Genomic DNA, 15990 nt, shown 5'->3' with positions numbered 1-15990 from the left:
CCTCAAATACAGTCAATGTCTATTCTCCCTAACAAAATAGTATTGTATTACCCTTTCTGCAAACTGGCTAACACCTGCATCATTCTTGCCCAATATTTGATTTAAGCAGCAAAGCACTTAATTAACTCGGTTACACAAAACCTGCTAAAACCCAAAATACAGATAATAGCAGAAAAAAATGCTAGTATTATTACAGTATCATACAAATGTAAACCCACCTCTCAAGAACGTCATCCAGATCAGATTTTTCGTTATACTTCGGACAATGTCTCGTGAATATCTCTAGAGCAAGGTCTTCATACTGTTGCCTCTGCTCTGGCCTAAGAGTTTCCGAGGATTCTAGTTTAACAAAGGCTTTCGAACAAATATCAAATGCTCTATTTGCACATGCACAGAGTGCCAAAAGGGAATAGATTTCAACTGCAGGGATAATGTCTTCATAATCTCGCAAATGAAGAGCTAAAAAATGAAGAAAAAAAAAAATCCAAGGAAATTATTACATGTCTTCTGAGAAGTGCAAGCATCTGTATGAAATATTTGCTACTAGTAGACAGTATTAATCTTACAAATTGGACACAATGAACCAAAGTCTTTTCGTTGATGTGACTATGAAGCATGCGTGGTTCGACACTTTCTAAAAATAAATAAAAATAAGAGGATTTGACTGGGAAATTGAAGTGTCTTTTTGAGACAATTTTTTTTTTTTTTTTTAAACTTGTTAGAAGTATTTGAAATGGACCTTCATTACTTGGACAAAGTATAGGGCACTGTTGGCTTCTCTAACGCCCACAAATTTTTTATGAAGCTCTACAGGGACGTCTGATGTGAATTCAGGCATGCCTTACAATTTCAAGAAAGAAACAAAACAGCCAACAGAACATCTACAGAGATTGTGCAATTTAACCAGGTAATATTTGGTAAGTTCGATTTGCATTGTCTCCAAGAAAATATTTTCCAGGTATCTTGACTGCAGCCATATACGATTCATTATATGGTTTTGGTTTAAATTCCATGGATCTAGCGAGAATAGAAAAATGTGCCAACTATAAATGAAATTATGTGCTGTGCAGGTCTGTAAAATTAGAACAGTTTCTTTACAGGGTTAAAAATTAAGTCCTACCTGTTTTAAGTGCTGCATCTACAGAACCTCTATAGAGCTGTCTTTGTGCAAGTATGAAAAAATGGTAAGCCTCAGCTCCTCGCCAAGCATTGTCTGCAAAGCGATTAGTTGAAGAAAGAACATCTTCTTCTAGCAAACCAGCCAAAGCTGAAGCAGTCTGAAAACAAAGCAGTATCACAAGTAATTTTTATACGAAACAGATAACAGCAGGAAATGGGGATACGTGAAAAGAACTTGTCTGTACTTGGTGATTACACCACTGTCTGTGTTAACTAGGGAAAATATAAATACATGGACCTAAAGCGAACATTGTTAGGTATTTTATACAGTGCATAGGCAGAACATGTGGTGCAGATTTTCAAAGATAAATATCATATACATGTGTACAAATATATTCTGTGCACATCTGCAGACTGGTTCATAGTTTGGATTAATATTGCATTTCAACACTAGATCTCTTAAAACTTTGTTTAAACTATTTCATTTGTGCATATGAAGATGAAACTGTGAGCAGAAAAAAAAAAATTCTTCCATTTGCTTCCCCCTTATATGGAGCCATCCCCCTGCTAAATTATAGCCAACATAGCTTAATCTAATCACAGAACTCTCTTTAGGATTGATACTTACTCCTAAATGACAGGAAAGTGAGTCTCGCAGGAAAAAAAAAAATCTGGAGTTTTTTAGTATGATTTTTATTGTTATAGTGAAAACATAAAGAAAAACACATTAAACTTAGGAAGAAAAATATTAATACATATGATTTAAACATTTTAAAACAATACTTTAAACAGTATGTTTTCATGGAAGACTTGCTTTAAGGAAAGCTTTGTTCTTAGCAGGAAAAAGTGTTCTTAAAAAAACATAATAGCCTCACGTGAAGGTAACTTTATTTATTCTGACTAGGTAGCAGATACCAAAATTCAGAAAGAAAAAGCAAACAAAAAAAGACACTCTACCTCTGAACTTTTTCCTTTAACTTTTCCCCGTTGTGCATTTTGCATTTGTTCATGGCACTGTTCTATAAGTAAGGCTGATAATACATAAAGCTTTTTAACTCGCAAAGGCTTTGTCCTTTTCTTTGCCTCTTCATCTGCAATCTTAAAAAAAAGCAAGGAATTTAATGTAGATTTTTAAAAACAAATATTAGAAGAGTTGCTTCATTCTCTTGGACAATTGCATGCTTGTACAAACCTAGGAAATCATGCCAAAAACGATTCTGCATTTGAATGTAATAATTTAGACTGCAAACAGAACTATAAATGAAAATGTCAAAGTGAAGAATGCACATTATTCTCTATTTATTTAACTAACAAGTATATAAAGCCAGATTCTCGGGAAGGGTAAATCAGTGTAACCATGTATAAGTCTATTGACTTAATATAAAAATAAACTAAAAAATAGCCATTTTTAAACACTGAAGTTTAAGTAATACATAGCTTTCGATAAGGTCTGGTGGTTTTCTCAGAAGAGAAGGCGGCTTTTGAAAGTAACATATCTATATATATATTTTACTATAAATATTTACTGTAAAAATTACATATCACTCTTACAGACTTTATAAGCCATGTACAGAAATCTCTGCAGCCAAACCAAATCTAAGCAACATCTTTATCTTAAAAGCATACCACAGCAGTTTCTAATTGAAGGTATCAATTGAAGAAATACCAAAATTTAACTTCTAGTTAATGACATTGCTATTTTTAAAAATAAAGGAGATGAAACTAATCTATACAACATATAAAATAATGTGGACGTTGCACCCAGGCTGGTCTGCTATACTCCTTTTCTAGCCAATGCAGGGCAACAGGACCTTTTCTGATGTGCAGTTCATCTCATTCTGAAGTGAAAGTCTCAAAATAAATCTGATGTCTTGTGTCCTGAAAGTCTCCTCTCCACTGGCTACAGAGGACATCCAGGATAATATTTCAGATAGAGATACCTGAACTTAGGAGTTGGATTCATCTTTACAGTATCCTGTGTAATCTGCTTATTGCCTGGACATTGTTAGCACTAAAATAACCCCAGGAAAATAAAAATAGCATGGAAATAATAAGAGCTAGTCCAAAAACCCAGTTATTTGACATAAAAATAAAACCTGCAATACCTTGAACATGAGCTTAGCAGCTTCAAAGAAATAATTGGCTTTACGATAGAGTTCTATAGCATCAAGGATTTTATTCTTTTCCAGTAAGTGACTTGCATATCTGGCTAACAGGGATCCAATCTCTTTCATATTGTGATTTTTAGCCAGTTCCACAGCTTTATTCCACTAGAAATGAAAGCAGACAATTATCAACGTCATTTTTTCAAATACATTCTCAGAACAAGCTGGTTATCCATGAGTACATTTTGCAATATTGCAACATTTGCGTGCAATACTTCATCACCATTTAGAAACAGACTACTATAAAATTAAAGTAAAAAGCAAGAGAATACAAATGCTATCATCATTGCCAATCATGTGATACAGCAGGCCTGTGAAACAAATGCCGGACCTCTGTCCAAAACCACATACAAAGCAGTTGCTTCTGCTTTAGTAAAAGCTTTGCAAAATCACTTCATTGCTGCTCATAGCTGGACACGTGGATTTCAACACTTCTGGTATTACTAAACCCCAGACTCTCAAAAACATGTCCTCTAAAAGAGGACTTCAGCCCATAAGCTTAAGGCACAAACAATAACACTTTACTTATCCTTCTATACACCTCATTTTGTCTGTGAATTTTCCTGATGTTCAACAGTTTGGCTACTGTGTTTGCCCCAGATGAAAAGTTTGGCAGGACTGAGAAACTTAGTTGAATCTCATACCTAATAGCCCTTCAGATCCATAAACTAGGAAATTGTTCACATAAAGACAGCACTAGCCAGTCCTGCCATTCCCATACATCAAGTTACTCATAGCTATCCTCAGTTTCTCTCTTATTTGTGTTGACACAAATGTTTGCACAGGTAAGTCATACGGGGGAACAGCTCTAGCTGTAAACATACAGATCATTTTTCAGATCAGTTCTTTTCCAGCTACATCCTAACACAGCCACAAATATATTTGCGTCTGTACAAGGAAGGAGGGGGATGTGGAAAATGAGCAGCCAGAAGCTCTCCAGTCTTCCTCCCATTCCATCCAGAGTTAGCATAGCCTGTCTCTACAAAGGCCACAAATGTCTGTAGGCTGAGCATGCTTACTACACACACACATGCAGAAGTAGCACTACTGCATATAACTTTGTCCCTCCAATGGCCTAATCCTAATTTCAGATAACTGGCTTAAGCACTGAAGTATGAATTTTCCAGAAATCATGACGAATCATCAGACACTTAACAAGGACTTGTATTTAACTGGGCATTAGGATAGAAATCTCACTGTTAAATTGGTATCAGTAAAGCAGATTATCTACTGCTGTTTTACCTGGTTGAGATGTACACAGGTATCTACTGCATCCTTTGGTCGATTACATTTCAGAAAGGCCGACACAGCTTGTTCGCACATCCCCACTCTTACAAACATATAAGCTATATCCTGCAAAAAGCATCAGCACCATGTTAAAATTCACCTCCAGGTTTTTAGTACGTTGCATAGCAACTGCAATAGTATTATATTCTTGTTTAATTTAATTCCAAGAAGTTGGGGGAAAGGGGTTGTTTGTTTCATGGATTCTGTGAAGACAACACGCGCGGTTGTAAAACTTGAGAACACTGCTACTTTCACACACTGCTTCTAAACTAAAAAAAAAAGCTATTTAAAAATTTTTCTTTCAAATCAAATCATACCAGAAGGACTGTGTTCTTCCTATTTAGAGTATTTCACAAAACCTTGCTATTAGAAAGAGGTTAAAAAAAAGTTCTATGTCTTGCTTTGTTCAAACAACTGAAAATGGCATTAAATGAGCATGTTTTGCATTTTTCAAGCATTTTGGATTTATCAGTCATACCATAGTTTTAAATTAGCTATTACTTAGTAGGTCATTTCAGGCTATACCACCTACTTTCCCTCCTTTCAGCAGAGTATCTTCAATTTTCATGGTACATTAGCATTCCCCACCAGAGCTACCATGTAAGAAGTTAAACCAGGGGTAGCAACCAGAATTTGGGGCAAAAAACTCCCAGTGTAGACTAGACAACAAAATGAAAGCTAAAGTAAGCGTCCAGCTGTGAGGAGTGACTTCTCAGTGAAGCATAGCTATTTTAGAGAGAAATGCCACAATTTCATGAAGGAAGCAGTGAATTATGACTTAGCCATGTGGCCATAAAGTGTGATGAATAATCAGATCTTTCTGGGGAACCTGGACAATAAGGGAAAGGAAGAATGATGGAGTATGAAAACAACAGTAACAGTGAAGACCAATACCAAAGTAACACCATTATGCTTAAGTGAGTAGGTCATATACTGCATTCTTTCTCTCTTTCTTTCTTAACCCTGCTGAGATGGGAAATTTTAAATAAATAGTTGAACATAAGACAATGAAAAATAAAGGTGCTTTTGCTTACAGGGAGCAATTTATTATTCTCCGGAAGTGAGTTAGCTAGATTCTCCAGTCCTTGGTAGTCCTCCAGCATGTAGTAACATTCAGCTAAACGTTCCTGGTTTCGTCCTTGTACATAATACTGTACAGCATTTAACCTAATAAGGAAAAAAAAATGTGGTGGCTTCTGATACATAAACACAAGTGAAACTTCTCATTGTGTAAGCCTTTTGCATTTGTAAATTTAAAATGACATTATTTTACATAGGTAACTTTGCTTGAGAGAGCTTTTGTAGCTAGAATTTCACTGTTTTTCTAAAATGCACTAAAAGTTTTAGTTTTCAGAGATCATTATATTGAAGTAGTAGCAAGATTGATTCTCTGACTAGCATAAGGTTAGGACGCCAAGGAATCTTAAAACTGTATTCCCACATCTGCACAGATCATGGCTGATAATGGACAACAATTTACAACTAACTTTCACAAAAGGGCTTTACTGTTGTGCCTCTGTATTTTAAAGAGGCACTAAGATCTCCAAGACCATTCTCCAAAGTTACCTAAAGCATCTAAAAATCAACTTTCAAAATCTAATCACAAGTTTTCAACTGCTTTGGGACCCAAGTTCTTTGCAATAATATAGTTTGGGTAATAGCAATACATAGTGGAGCTGTGGAACTCTATGAGACAGTGTTTTCTGGATGCTAAAAGTTTACATGGGCTTAGAAGGCAACAAGAAAAGTTCATGAAAGAAAATTTCTCTGCAAATTATTAACTACAAAGACATCACTTCTGGCTCAGTAAGTACCTGACTGCAAAATGTGTTCTGGAGAAATATCGTTACATGCGTGCACTGTTCTTAAAATCTTCCTTGGGTGCCCAGTTTGGGCAATAGCTGGAGACAGATCCAGGTAGGAGAGAACTCTGGACCTCCTCAAATATTTGTGGATTTAAAGCATTCTAAAAAGTTTGTGGTTAGTTTTGAAATTCACTGATGTTTAATAATTCTCTCCTACTTTTTTTTTTTTAAAGTGATTTTTTTTTCTTTAATACTTTCTATATCCAGCCTAATACAACTGTAAAGGTATTTCTCTGCCCTGTCCCCCCCACCCCCCCCCCCTGAGGCAAACAGAATTCTGGCAAAACTGAGATTTTTATTACCTTAATTGTTTAGATAGTTGATCAACAGCTCTCTGTTCAAAGGTACATGCAGCGATGGAACCATAAAGGTCTGAGCTAAATCTCATCATTCCAAAATTATCCCATGTATTGCATCCTAACTTTCCTGATGTCTGTCCCTCCTCATAAATTAAATCTTGTCATCAGTTTTATCATATCCTTTGTAATTTCCTTCTTACTAGGTCCTCTACAGAACATACCATTTCTGACGGTCTGCAAAATAATCTCCAATAGCATTGTGTGCTTGTTCAAGAAGGGCATCATCTGCATCACCTGAGCCAGTTTTCAATAGCTGCAATACTCGAAACCAATCTCCCAGTTTTATTCGTAGTCCAATGGCAAGATCTCTAACATAAACAGAAAATAGCAGGAAAAAGTAAAAAACAATAAAATGGCTAACAAAAATCTTGAGAAGAGCATCCAAAAGTATTTTCACATTCATAACCTACATCACAGGTATCACAATGATCCCAAATAACTTGTTTACAATTTAAACAGTATTCCATAAAAGCAAATACTCAGAGAGCTCACAGGTTATATCATACGTATGCACTTCCCTATTAGCCATACTCCGTTGTGAGGAGTTACATGAGCAGCTGGTGAGACAGTTGGGCTGATGCTACTTCAGGTTTCCTCTTATTCTGTATACCATTCTTTATCTTTCTCTACTGGCTGCTACAATAGATGGCAGCAGCTGCAAAAGGCTAAAAGCAGAAGGGAGATGAGGGGAAAGGCCAAGGAGCAAGGAATATGAATAATGGAGGCTAAAGCTGAGATGTAGTAAAAAGTATTTCAGAGACTTCTCTTTCAGATTCAAGATGACTTTGGATGAAGGAGAAAGGACTCAGAAGTAGTCTTTCCTTTTTATTCATGCATACATATGCCCCACCGTGTGTCTGTCTGGCACGTTTTTCCACCATATAGGATAATTCTATATTACTTCATATAGAAGTAATTCTGCAGGTGCATAGAAAATAAATGGGAGAGATCTATATACTTCTTTTAAAAATGCCCTAAACTTACAAGTGAGTTAAGGAAGGCAATAGCAAGTCAGTGCAGTCAGCTAAATAACAGCATCTATCTAAAAAAATTAAAATTGTATTTGAAAAATAGATTTATTTCAGCCTGATTTATGGTAGGTCCTTATCAAGATTTTTCTAGTGATGAGAAGACACATAAGATCAATACAGAATTCCCATATTCTTGTACCTGGAGAGTAAGATGCTCTACTCTTGAAGAAACCAGTAAAAAAAAAATAAGTCTGACATCTGCAATCCTATACTGGCGAAATTTCTCTTCAGCCATGTGGAAAGGAATATGCCATATCTAAAAATGTTGCAGTGCGACTGAAGTGCTTATGAGGCAGTCCACCTCTCCAAACCAGCCTACTTCCATCAGCTAACTAATTATGTGCAAGAAAGTTTTTATTACCAAGCTCTAACGCGCATCTCTCCCCAGCTCCTGCCTTCCCCCCACTCCTTTTACTGGGAAGGAGGAAGGTTTCTCATTCTTACAGCATGGAAGAAGAAATAATTTTTTCTGCATCATTCCCTACTTTTTTTCATGGCTCCATTAATCAAAGCTTAAAAATTTCACATGTGCGTAAGTGATTCATGCTTCTCCATGTTTGACCACCATCTACAGGCTACATTGTACAACTGCTGCTTATTATTTCTCATTATCCTTCTTCAGTAAAGACAGTGCTCTAGCTAATTACTTAGCATTAAATTCTACTTCCCAGTAATATTGTAATTTTGCTTTGTTTGTTTTCATTCCTGAGCAAAAATTCCATTGATTGGTCCACAATTTCATCCAGAATCCTTTCTGTCTCTCCAGAGATTACAGTTCATTAAAAACACTGTTGTTTGTATATGTAATTGGAAAGAATGTGTTCTTGGCTACTAGCTAAGAACAACAGTACATAAATTAAACATTAGTTAAGATTGTTTGTTTGTATTTTTGGAATCCCAGTTGAAATACCAACAAAATACTTGTAAAAAAACATGTATGAAACACAGTACTACCTAGAGTGGCTGAGGTTTTGCAAACAGTTTGGAATGCGCTGATTTATGTATAGAATTGGTTATCTATGGATACAACAAAATTCTCTCCATCTGTCTTTCTCTCTTCTGTCTCTCCAGAAACCGCTTAAGAGTCTTCAGTGCTAAAACAGCCATTCCTTATTAAGACAAGCATTTTTTTTCAAACTCTTTTTCTTTATTTGCTGCTGAGATGACTACATGCAATTACCTTCTGTCCATATCCAGGTACATTCTTTCAGCTTCTTCAAATCTGCTAAAATAGGCTGCCACTTCTGCTTGCTTCATTGACTCGCTCTGCAGGTTGCCTAGACACTTCACAAATTTAATACCTTGATAATCTTTGCAACGTACAAAAGCTTGTTCAGCAGTCTGCAGATCCAGCTTCTGAAGAGCAGCTTCAGCCAAGAGACGCCTGTGTGGAAAACAAACATAATAGATGGAAAAGCAGCTATAAAGTAAATTAAATAAGGATCCGTTTAACTAGTCATCATTTAAAGAAGACATTCATGTTATTGCAACTGTATTGTTTACTATCTTAATTCAGTTGTATGTTTGTCCCCAGTATGTTCTGTGATCTACCCAGTACTTGCTTAGGGAAAGTCGTTCAAATAATTGCTTTTGTTCAGCTCTTCAAATGGACACTGGGTTGGGAGGAATGGGCAGGGTTTGAGTATCACAGCTGTCCTATGTGAAATGTGTTGCTGGTTTCAATGCGGTTCCATTTAGATATTTCTACCTATGCATGTATATCTTAACTTTAAGCCTTGATGTCTGCCTCAGTCTGAAGGCCTCCAAATTGGCCATGAAGAATAAATTATCCTTCTAATCCATCTGGATGTTCCTTGTCCAGTTAGGACAAGTGTCTGGGAGAGCAGGGCAGTTTGGGAAACCTTGTACTGGTATTGCCCCGTTGGTTAGTTCTGCAAATAGAGAATTTCTGCCTTCAGGCCAACCTACGTCCATCAGATGCTTGAATGAGCTCTAGAATTTTCTGAAAAAATAAGGCTAGGTAAATTTAGACTGGCTGATTGACATTGTGAAGCAGAGTCAGTGCAGTAGGGCACTGACAAAACCAGTAATTGCTATATTCAGTGACCTAAGCCATCCTTAGGCAGTATCAACTCAGTATTTTTGAATCAATTTGAATCAGAAGGTTAGTATTACTTGAATTCAAGTGCTCACCACTGCCATCAATGAAACCAAGAGAAAAACAGTATGGCAAATTTAATCGATCTGTGACACACATCTTCCTGTTTGTTGCATTCTAGCAGTAAGGGCACTGTTCCATTCTGATCTAGAATATATTTGCTTTATATCCAGCACTTCTAATCCATCTCTTCTGTATAAATATGTGACATATCGTATGTTTCCTTGCATCCTTGCATAGTGAAAACTAAGTTCATGGCAATTTTGGAGCAAGGTGAACAACATTTGACATATATTTTGTGATTTTACGATATAAAACTTACTGAGACACAGACTTTCAAAACTAATAGTCATTTTATATTAAATAAATAGATGGTACTAGCAAAAAGCATGAATGACTTCAAAACTCAAAAAATCTTCAGCTAGTTCAAGACATTAGTAAAAATGAAGACTCGCAAAACTAACATTTTACCCTATGTACTCAAACTAATAAAATTACAGTACTATTACAGAAACTTTCAACATGTAGCTATCAAATCCTGTTTTTCAGAATGTACGTTCTGGAGATGAAAGCACAACTGGATAGGAAGGAATGCTTTTTGGGACAAACTTTTAAAGCAAGTTGTCTTGGCCAGTCTTTCAGCAATTCTGAACTCCCCTCTGAACTGCCAGAATTAACAAAGAACTCTCAGCCCCCCCGATGCAAGCCAAACATCCAATACTGCAAGAAATCACTTAGCTTCCAGACAGAGCCAAAACTACTAATGAAAGGTACAGATAGAGAAACAATTTCCAGAGAGTTAAAGAGAATTGGCATCATTCAACAAGTAACTTGTTAATGAAGTTTTAGTTTCTGCTACTGACTTCTCATTAAATTGTCTACTGAGGCATTTATTTACCCTTCTATCCCTTACAACAAGGGATATTAAATAGATTTCCACACTCCTGTTTTCATAGGTTTACTCTTACATGTTTGCTGTGCAGGCTTTGCAAGTTTAGTTTAATAGCTGAGCCCATGTTTAGTTTAAACATGCCAACATCTCCTTTTCTCAGATTACTTCTGAGAGGCTGCATCATAACATGATTAACACACCCGCCCCTTCTCATTTCTGTCCTTTATGGCCTACCCAAAATGCTACAAGGTTACTCAACTGCTCTTATCTTGTTATCATTCTAATGTGTTCCCTTTACTGGGTTTTAAGCTCTTTGTCATCAAGGTTCAATATAAAATATATAAATAAATACCCTCTCAACTTATGACCAATTTGAATTTTAATTTCAAACTTAAAGTTGGCTTTCTGCCAGCTTTTTCATTTCCTTTAGATTTGCCCCCTAAAAGCAGGGAGCACTGCGTTTTGGGGCTCATACAGCATAGAGCAAAAAGGTGTCCTGTACCCTATACCCAGTACCATGACACACACAGCATGACTTCCATTCTAGGTACTACAACATTCATAAAATCATAGAGTTCCAATTTAACAACAGCCCACTTTTTTGGGTTCAAGAACTAGGAACCGAGGGAAGCACTGGCCCCAAGTTCTTTTTTAAGATGGATGCTGAAGAGTCTTGAACACTTGCTCAGCATCTCCTGAAACACGAATTCTCAAATGCTCAGGAAAAAAACCCTCACTTTCTTGCATTCTGGGAAATCGTAACGCCACACAGCTTGAAACTGCCCAAACACGCCAATTGCAAAAGAGGAGCCAGACTAGCAGGGGACTGCAAGGCTCTCTTTGGGCCTTCCCTCAGCGCTGTGATACTCCTTTGGAGGTGATTCAGCCCAATGAAGAGACGTTTTCAGTTAGAATAGCAGCCCTTCAGATTACAGCTGGGCACTCTTACCTCCCCCCCCCGCCCCAATGATTCTGTTTAAAGTGTGTAGCACTATGATTCTGTTTAAAGTGTATAGCGCTTTGGCTGGTTTCAATTTGAGGTTTTGTACTTTAATACTAGATCTGTCTGAACAGGAAAATAACAAAAGAACACAAATTTAAATAAAGTTGCCTTATAAATTTTACCAAAGTCTGGGATGCGGATTGTCTTCTATGAATTGGGAAGATTCCTCAATGCCAACTTTTTCAATCAATGCTCGACTGTCTCGTAATGACCGAATCTCAAAATTGATGATGTACTCTTTGTTAGGATGTTCTGGATTCTAACATAATGGATAAAGAAACATAATTTTATTCCATGTCACCTTTACTTTCACCCAACATAGATATCTACTGTTCAAATAATTGAGACAGACACCAACTTTTCCTACAAAATAAAATTAATTATACTTACCTTTAGTATTTCATCCAGAAGAACAGATTTGATTTCTAAATCTTCAAAGTTGCAAATATATCCAGAAGTTTGTATAGGTTCCTTAAAGTTAAATAAGTTACAAAGGAATGAACTTCTATTCTGTCTGATTAAATCCTAACCAAATCTGTTAGGTATACATAAAGAGACTTCTTCTCCAAACTAGGATTTAATTGCATTTCCAGCAGGAAACAAATACTAAAATCATTAACATTATTGACAATTCCATATACACAGACATATAACTAAATTATGAGAAAGAGATAAAGGAACACGTGCCAATATTTAGATTCAACTGAACTGTGTTTTACAAATATCTTTACTAAAATTGTGTTTATATTTTCCAAAGCATATAAAAAAGCATACAAAAAATATGCTCCTGAAAATATCTCATACACTTAAGAAAAATATGACAGCATTTTTATCTTTCCAGGACTGATAGTTCATTTTACTTATTTGTTCCTAAACAACAGTCCCACATTAGAGCTGACAAGATTTTGAGATTTTCAGAAGCAAGTTTATTTATATAAACACTTGCCTAGTTGAACGGTAAGCAGAAGAATAATACTATTCAACATAGAGCCATTAACTTACAAGCGAATTTGTAAAATGAGTAGTTTACGTATGTTAATATTTACCTCCGGATCCAAGTTTCTGAAAACATACATTCTTGTTTTCTCCATCATTGCAAATAAATCTGGGTTATCTTTGGCCCATTTCATATCCCAGACATCTTTGCGTTCCAGTTTCAGCTGCTCACCTATCACTTGCTGTCCTGTACTGTCTACTACCCGTGTATCCAAGTCAAAGAAAGTCAAAACACCAGAAAGGTCTATGATAGCAACACGACTACAGAAAAACAAAGGAAGGAAAAATAAGACAGCTAAATAATACTATTCAAGGTTGTAAATCTGAAATAGTTCCCTAAACTGGCACACTCAGGCCAAATTTCCCCTCTAATCTAATACCAGTATAATTCCATAGATTCAGTGAGATGCACGTGATTTTCATTTATCTGCACAGCAGAGAGAGAACAGAGACATGGAAAGAAGTTTTTCATCTGCTCACACAGGATCTGGCCTTGCAAAGGTTCTGAAATATGCCCATTTTTCATCCAGCATTTTGCAGATCCTTAGTACTTCAGATATCAAGTTGAGTAAATTGCAGGTAGTGCCCCTCGCCAAACTTTTCTTGACAGAGCCTAAAATTAACAACCGAACAGAACTGTTTTTCATTATTTACTAGGCAATGAAGCAGATTCTTAAATTAAAAAGACAGTGCGGTGATGCAGACCGTTCATCTCAAAAACAGGATTTCTTATATTTCTACAAAGGCTATTCTTTAGTTTTTTTCCAGACAATATGAAGTATAATCCAATTAATCTTTGAAGTAATTTAAAATATGGGAAAAATACAATTTCTAAAGGGTTACATTTGAAAATTTCCAGTTACATAGGTCTTCAGTGAATCATAGTAGCCTCTATTTACTACAATGCCTTTTTAAAAGCATTTCTAAATATTGGAAGGTATTTAGTCACCCTTAATCCCTACTGAAATTTCAAAAGCAATTTAGAAAATTAACTTCAAAGCGCTTATGGATCTGAGCCTTTTTCACTAGCACAAAGTCATTTAGGAAGGAAACAGCTTGTGTTCGAAACAAAACTAATGCGGCTCTGACTAGATCACATTGCCTTTTAAGTGAAGCAATCTATTTTTGGTGTATATCTAAAAAGGTGAGCGATCTACACACACATTATGAATTTTGTTTGAAATTATAAAGTTATTTTGAAGTGATCAAAATTGTCTTACAAGTCCTCTTTAGTCAGTATATTTTTGCCTTTTCTGCCAAGACTCTCGCCCTCTCTCTTGAAAAAAAATAGCTATTAAGTAGAAAGCAACTTCATATTGGCACAGCTGAAGCTTAGGAAAACCAGTCTTGCTAGAAGCATTGCCACCAGCTACAGCTTGCAACAATGGAAAATTAACATGGGATGAACAAAGTTTCCAGGCATTAGAAGGACATAGAAATAGAAAGAAACCTTAGAGATATAAAATTTAAGGTTATGTCATAATTTCATCAATTCATGTCATGATCACAGGAAGCTTATGTTTGGTTCATCTAATAAAACAAAGATATTCTCATGTTCATGTTTCCTTAAACTTCCCACACAAACCCTAAAGAGTTTAAAACATAAGAGAGCTTTACTAACACAGTCCCTCAGAGCAATCTGGTGACTGGCCAGATGTAATTAATTAGTAAAAAATAAATGGTTTAAGCAACCATTAATAACAACTAAAATTAATAAATAGTTTATATTCAAATAAAATTAGTACATAATTATTATAGAATCATAGAATTCATAGAATTAGTATTTTCACAAATTGTAGTAGTTTATTTTAAAATTGGATACCTGTGTTAGAAGTAGATCTGTAACTTACCTGGAGTTGCAATTCAAAGACAGCTGATATGCACGACAGTTCAGGACATACTTCTGTACTATACCAACACTAGGAAGACTGTATCTCTGAATAGTGCCAGATTCTCTTCCCTAGAGAAAAGCAATGCTTGCTTATTGAGAGAATTTTTCCATCAATAAACTCTTTAAAAAGGCTTTATTTATATGCTGTCCTAGACAAAAGCGGTTTTGGATAAGTGACAGAGCAGAAGTGGAGAGAGGGAATGCCATCACTCTAAAAGTTCCAAATTCTGCTATTTAAACAAGATACTTTCTTAAGATGTTACAATTTACAGATCTGCTTAAATCTGCTTAAAACAAACAGCCATAGTCCACATACAGCCCACAGAACAGTTTCAGGAGCCCGACAATTCCCTATGAACCTTCAGACATGGTATACATAACGAAAAAGGAGAACAGTGAAAAGATCCCTGTCCCACGCTGGTAAATCCACTCAGACAGTGCCATATGACAGTACCAGCTCGAATCTGAAAGCAGTACAGCTGTGTTCATATAGTGCTGTCTGCATGCTAACAAGTCTCACCCATTACTTCAAGACCTGAGCTAGCTTTAAAAGTAAGTGCTGTAAAATATACTGGTTATTCAAAGGCTTGAGTAACAGTAAATAAATCTAAGTACTGATGTGGTTTATCTTTATTTTGCCGAATGACACAGCCCTGTCAAGACACTATCGGGCCAACAGTCTAAAATGACTTTGACATCCCTGGACTGAAATGATCACTGCCACTATTTTCTCATGGTGTTTCTGTAGACTGAACAACATACCCAGCTTGTTTTACCTACTGTTTAACCCTTATGCTGGAAATGAGTCGATATTAAACTTCAAGGTAGTCCAAACTTTATTCCTTTTTTTTTTACCCCCCAAAGCCACCCCTAAGATCCTCAGTGTAAATCACCTTTCATCTTTGACTTTTTCACATCTGTATACCCTATAAACTGAAAAGCAGATTTGGTCAGAAGTGTTAGAAAATCTAACCACTGTAATATGCATTCAGCTTCAGCACATTTATCCAGATCTAGTCTCAAAGGCATTTCCTCTCACTCCCTTCCTTTTAACCACAGTCACTGATTAATTATCCTCTTAATTTCTCACTCGTATTCTTCAAGCACAATCAGAATCCCATAGTCACCTACTAACCGTTACACTTTTTTCATTCATGTTTTTTCCCGTGACCGACTGATTTTGTAAAATCCAGTCAAGGGATATAACCAAAAAAAAAAAAAAAAAAAAAATCACTGAAATAGGAACATGGGAAAACATCAAGA

At 36.0% G+C, this 15990-nt stretch overlaps 1 protein-coding gene across 1 annotated transcript in view; it reads right to left on the bottom strand.

Annotated features, from left to right (window-relative positions):
* Positions 1-218: 218 nt before the first annotated feature.
* WDR35 (WD repeat domain 35) overlaps positions 219-15990 on the bottom strand; it is a gene marked incomplete at both ends in the record, with an annotated part of 43185 nt that continues 27413 nt past the window's right edge. The window contains 12 exons of the mRNA XM_009575548.1: positions 219-459; positions 1121-1277; positions 2077-2217; positions 3225-3389; positions 4527-4637; positions 5606-5738; positions 6957-7103; positions 9007-9210; positions 11963-12099; positions 12231-12311; positions 12887-13097; positions 14687-14796. Of these exons, the coding sequence (XP_009573843.1) occupies positions 219-459; positions 1121-1277; positions 2077-2217; positions 3225-3389; positions 4527-4637; positions 5606-5738; positions 6957-7103; positions 9007-9210; positions 11963-12099; positions 12231-12311; positions 12887-13097; positions 14687-14796 (1838 nt within the window). The remainder of the gene's footprint in view (positions 460-1120; positions 1278-2076; positions 2218-3224; positions 3390-4526; positions 4638-5605; positions 5739-6956; positions 7104-9006; positions 9211-11962; positions 12100-12230; positions 12312-12886; positions 13098-14686; positions 14797-15990) is intronic.

Source organism: Fulmarus glacialis, unplaced genomic scaffold (assembly GCF_000690835.1).
Source record: "Fulmarus glacialis isolate BGI_N327 unplaced genomic scaffold, ASM69083v1 scaffold2824, whole genome shotgun sequence".
NCBI lineage: Eukaryota > Metazoa > Chordata > Aves > Procellariiformes > Procellariidae > Fulmarus > Fulmarus glacialis.
The sequence above is the reverse complement of the archived record's forward strand: the minus strand, read 5'-3'. Positions and strand labels throughout refer to the sequence as shown.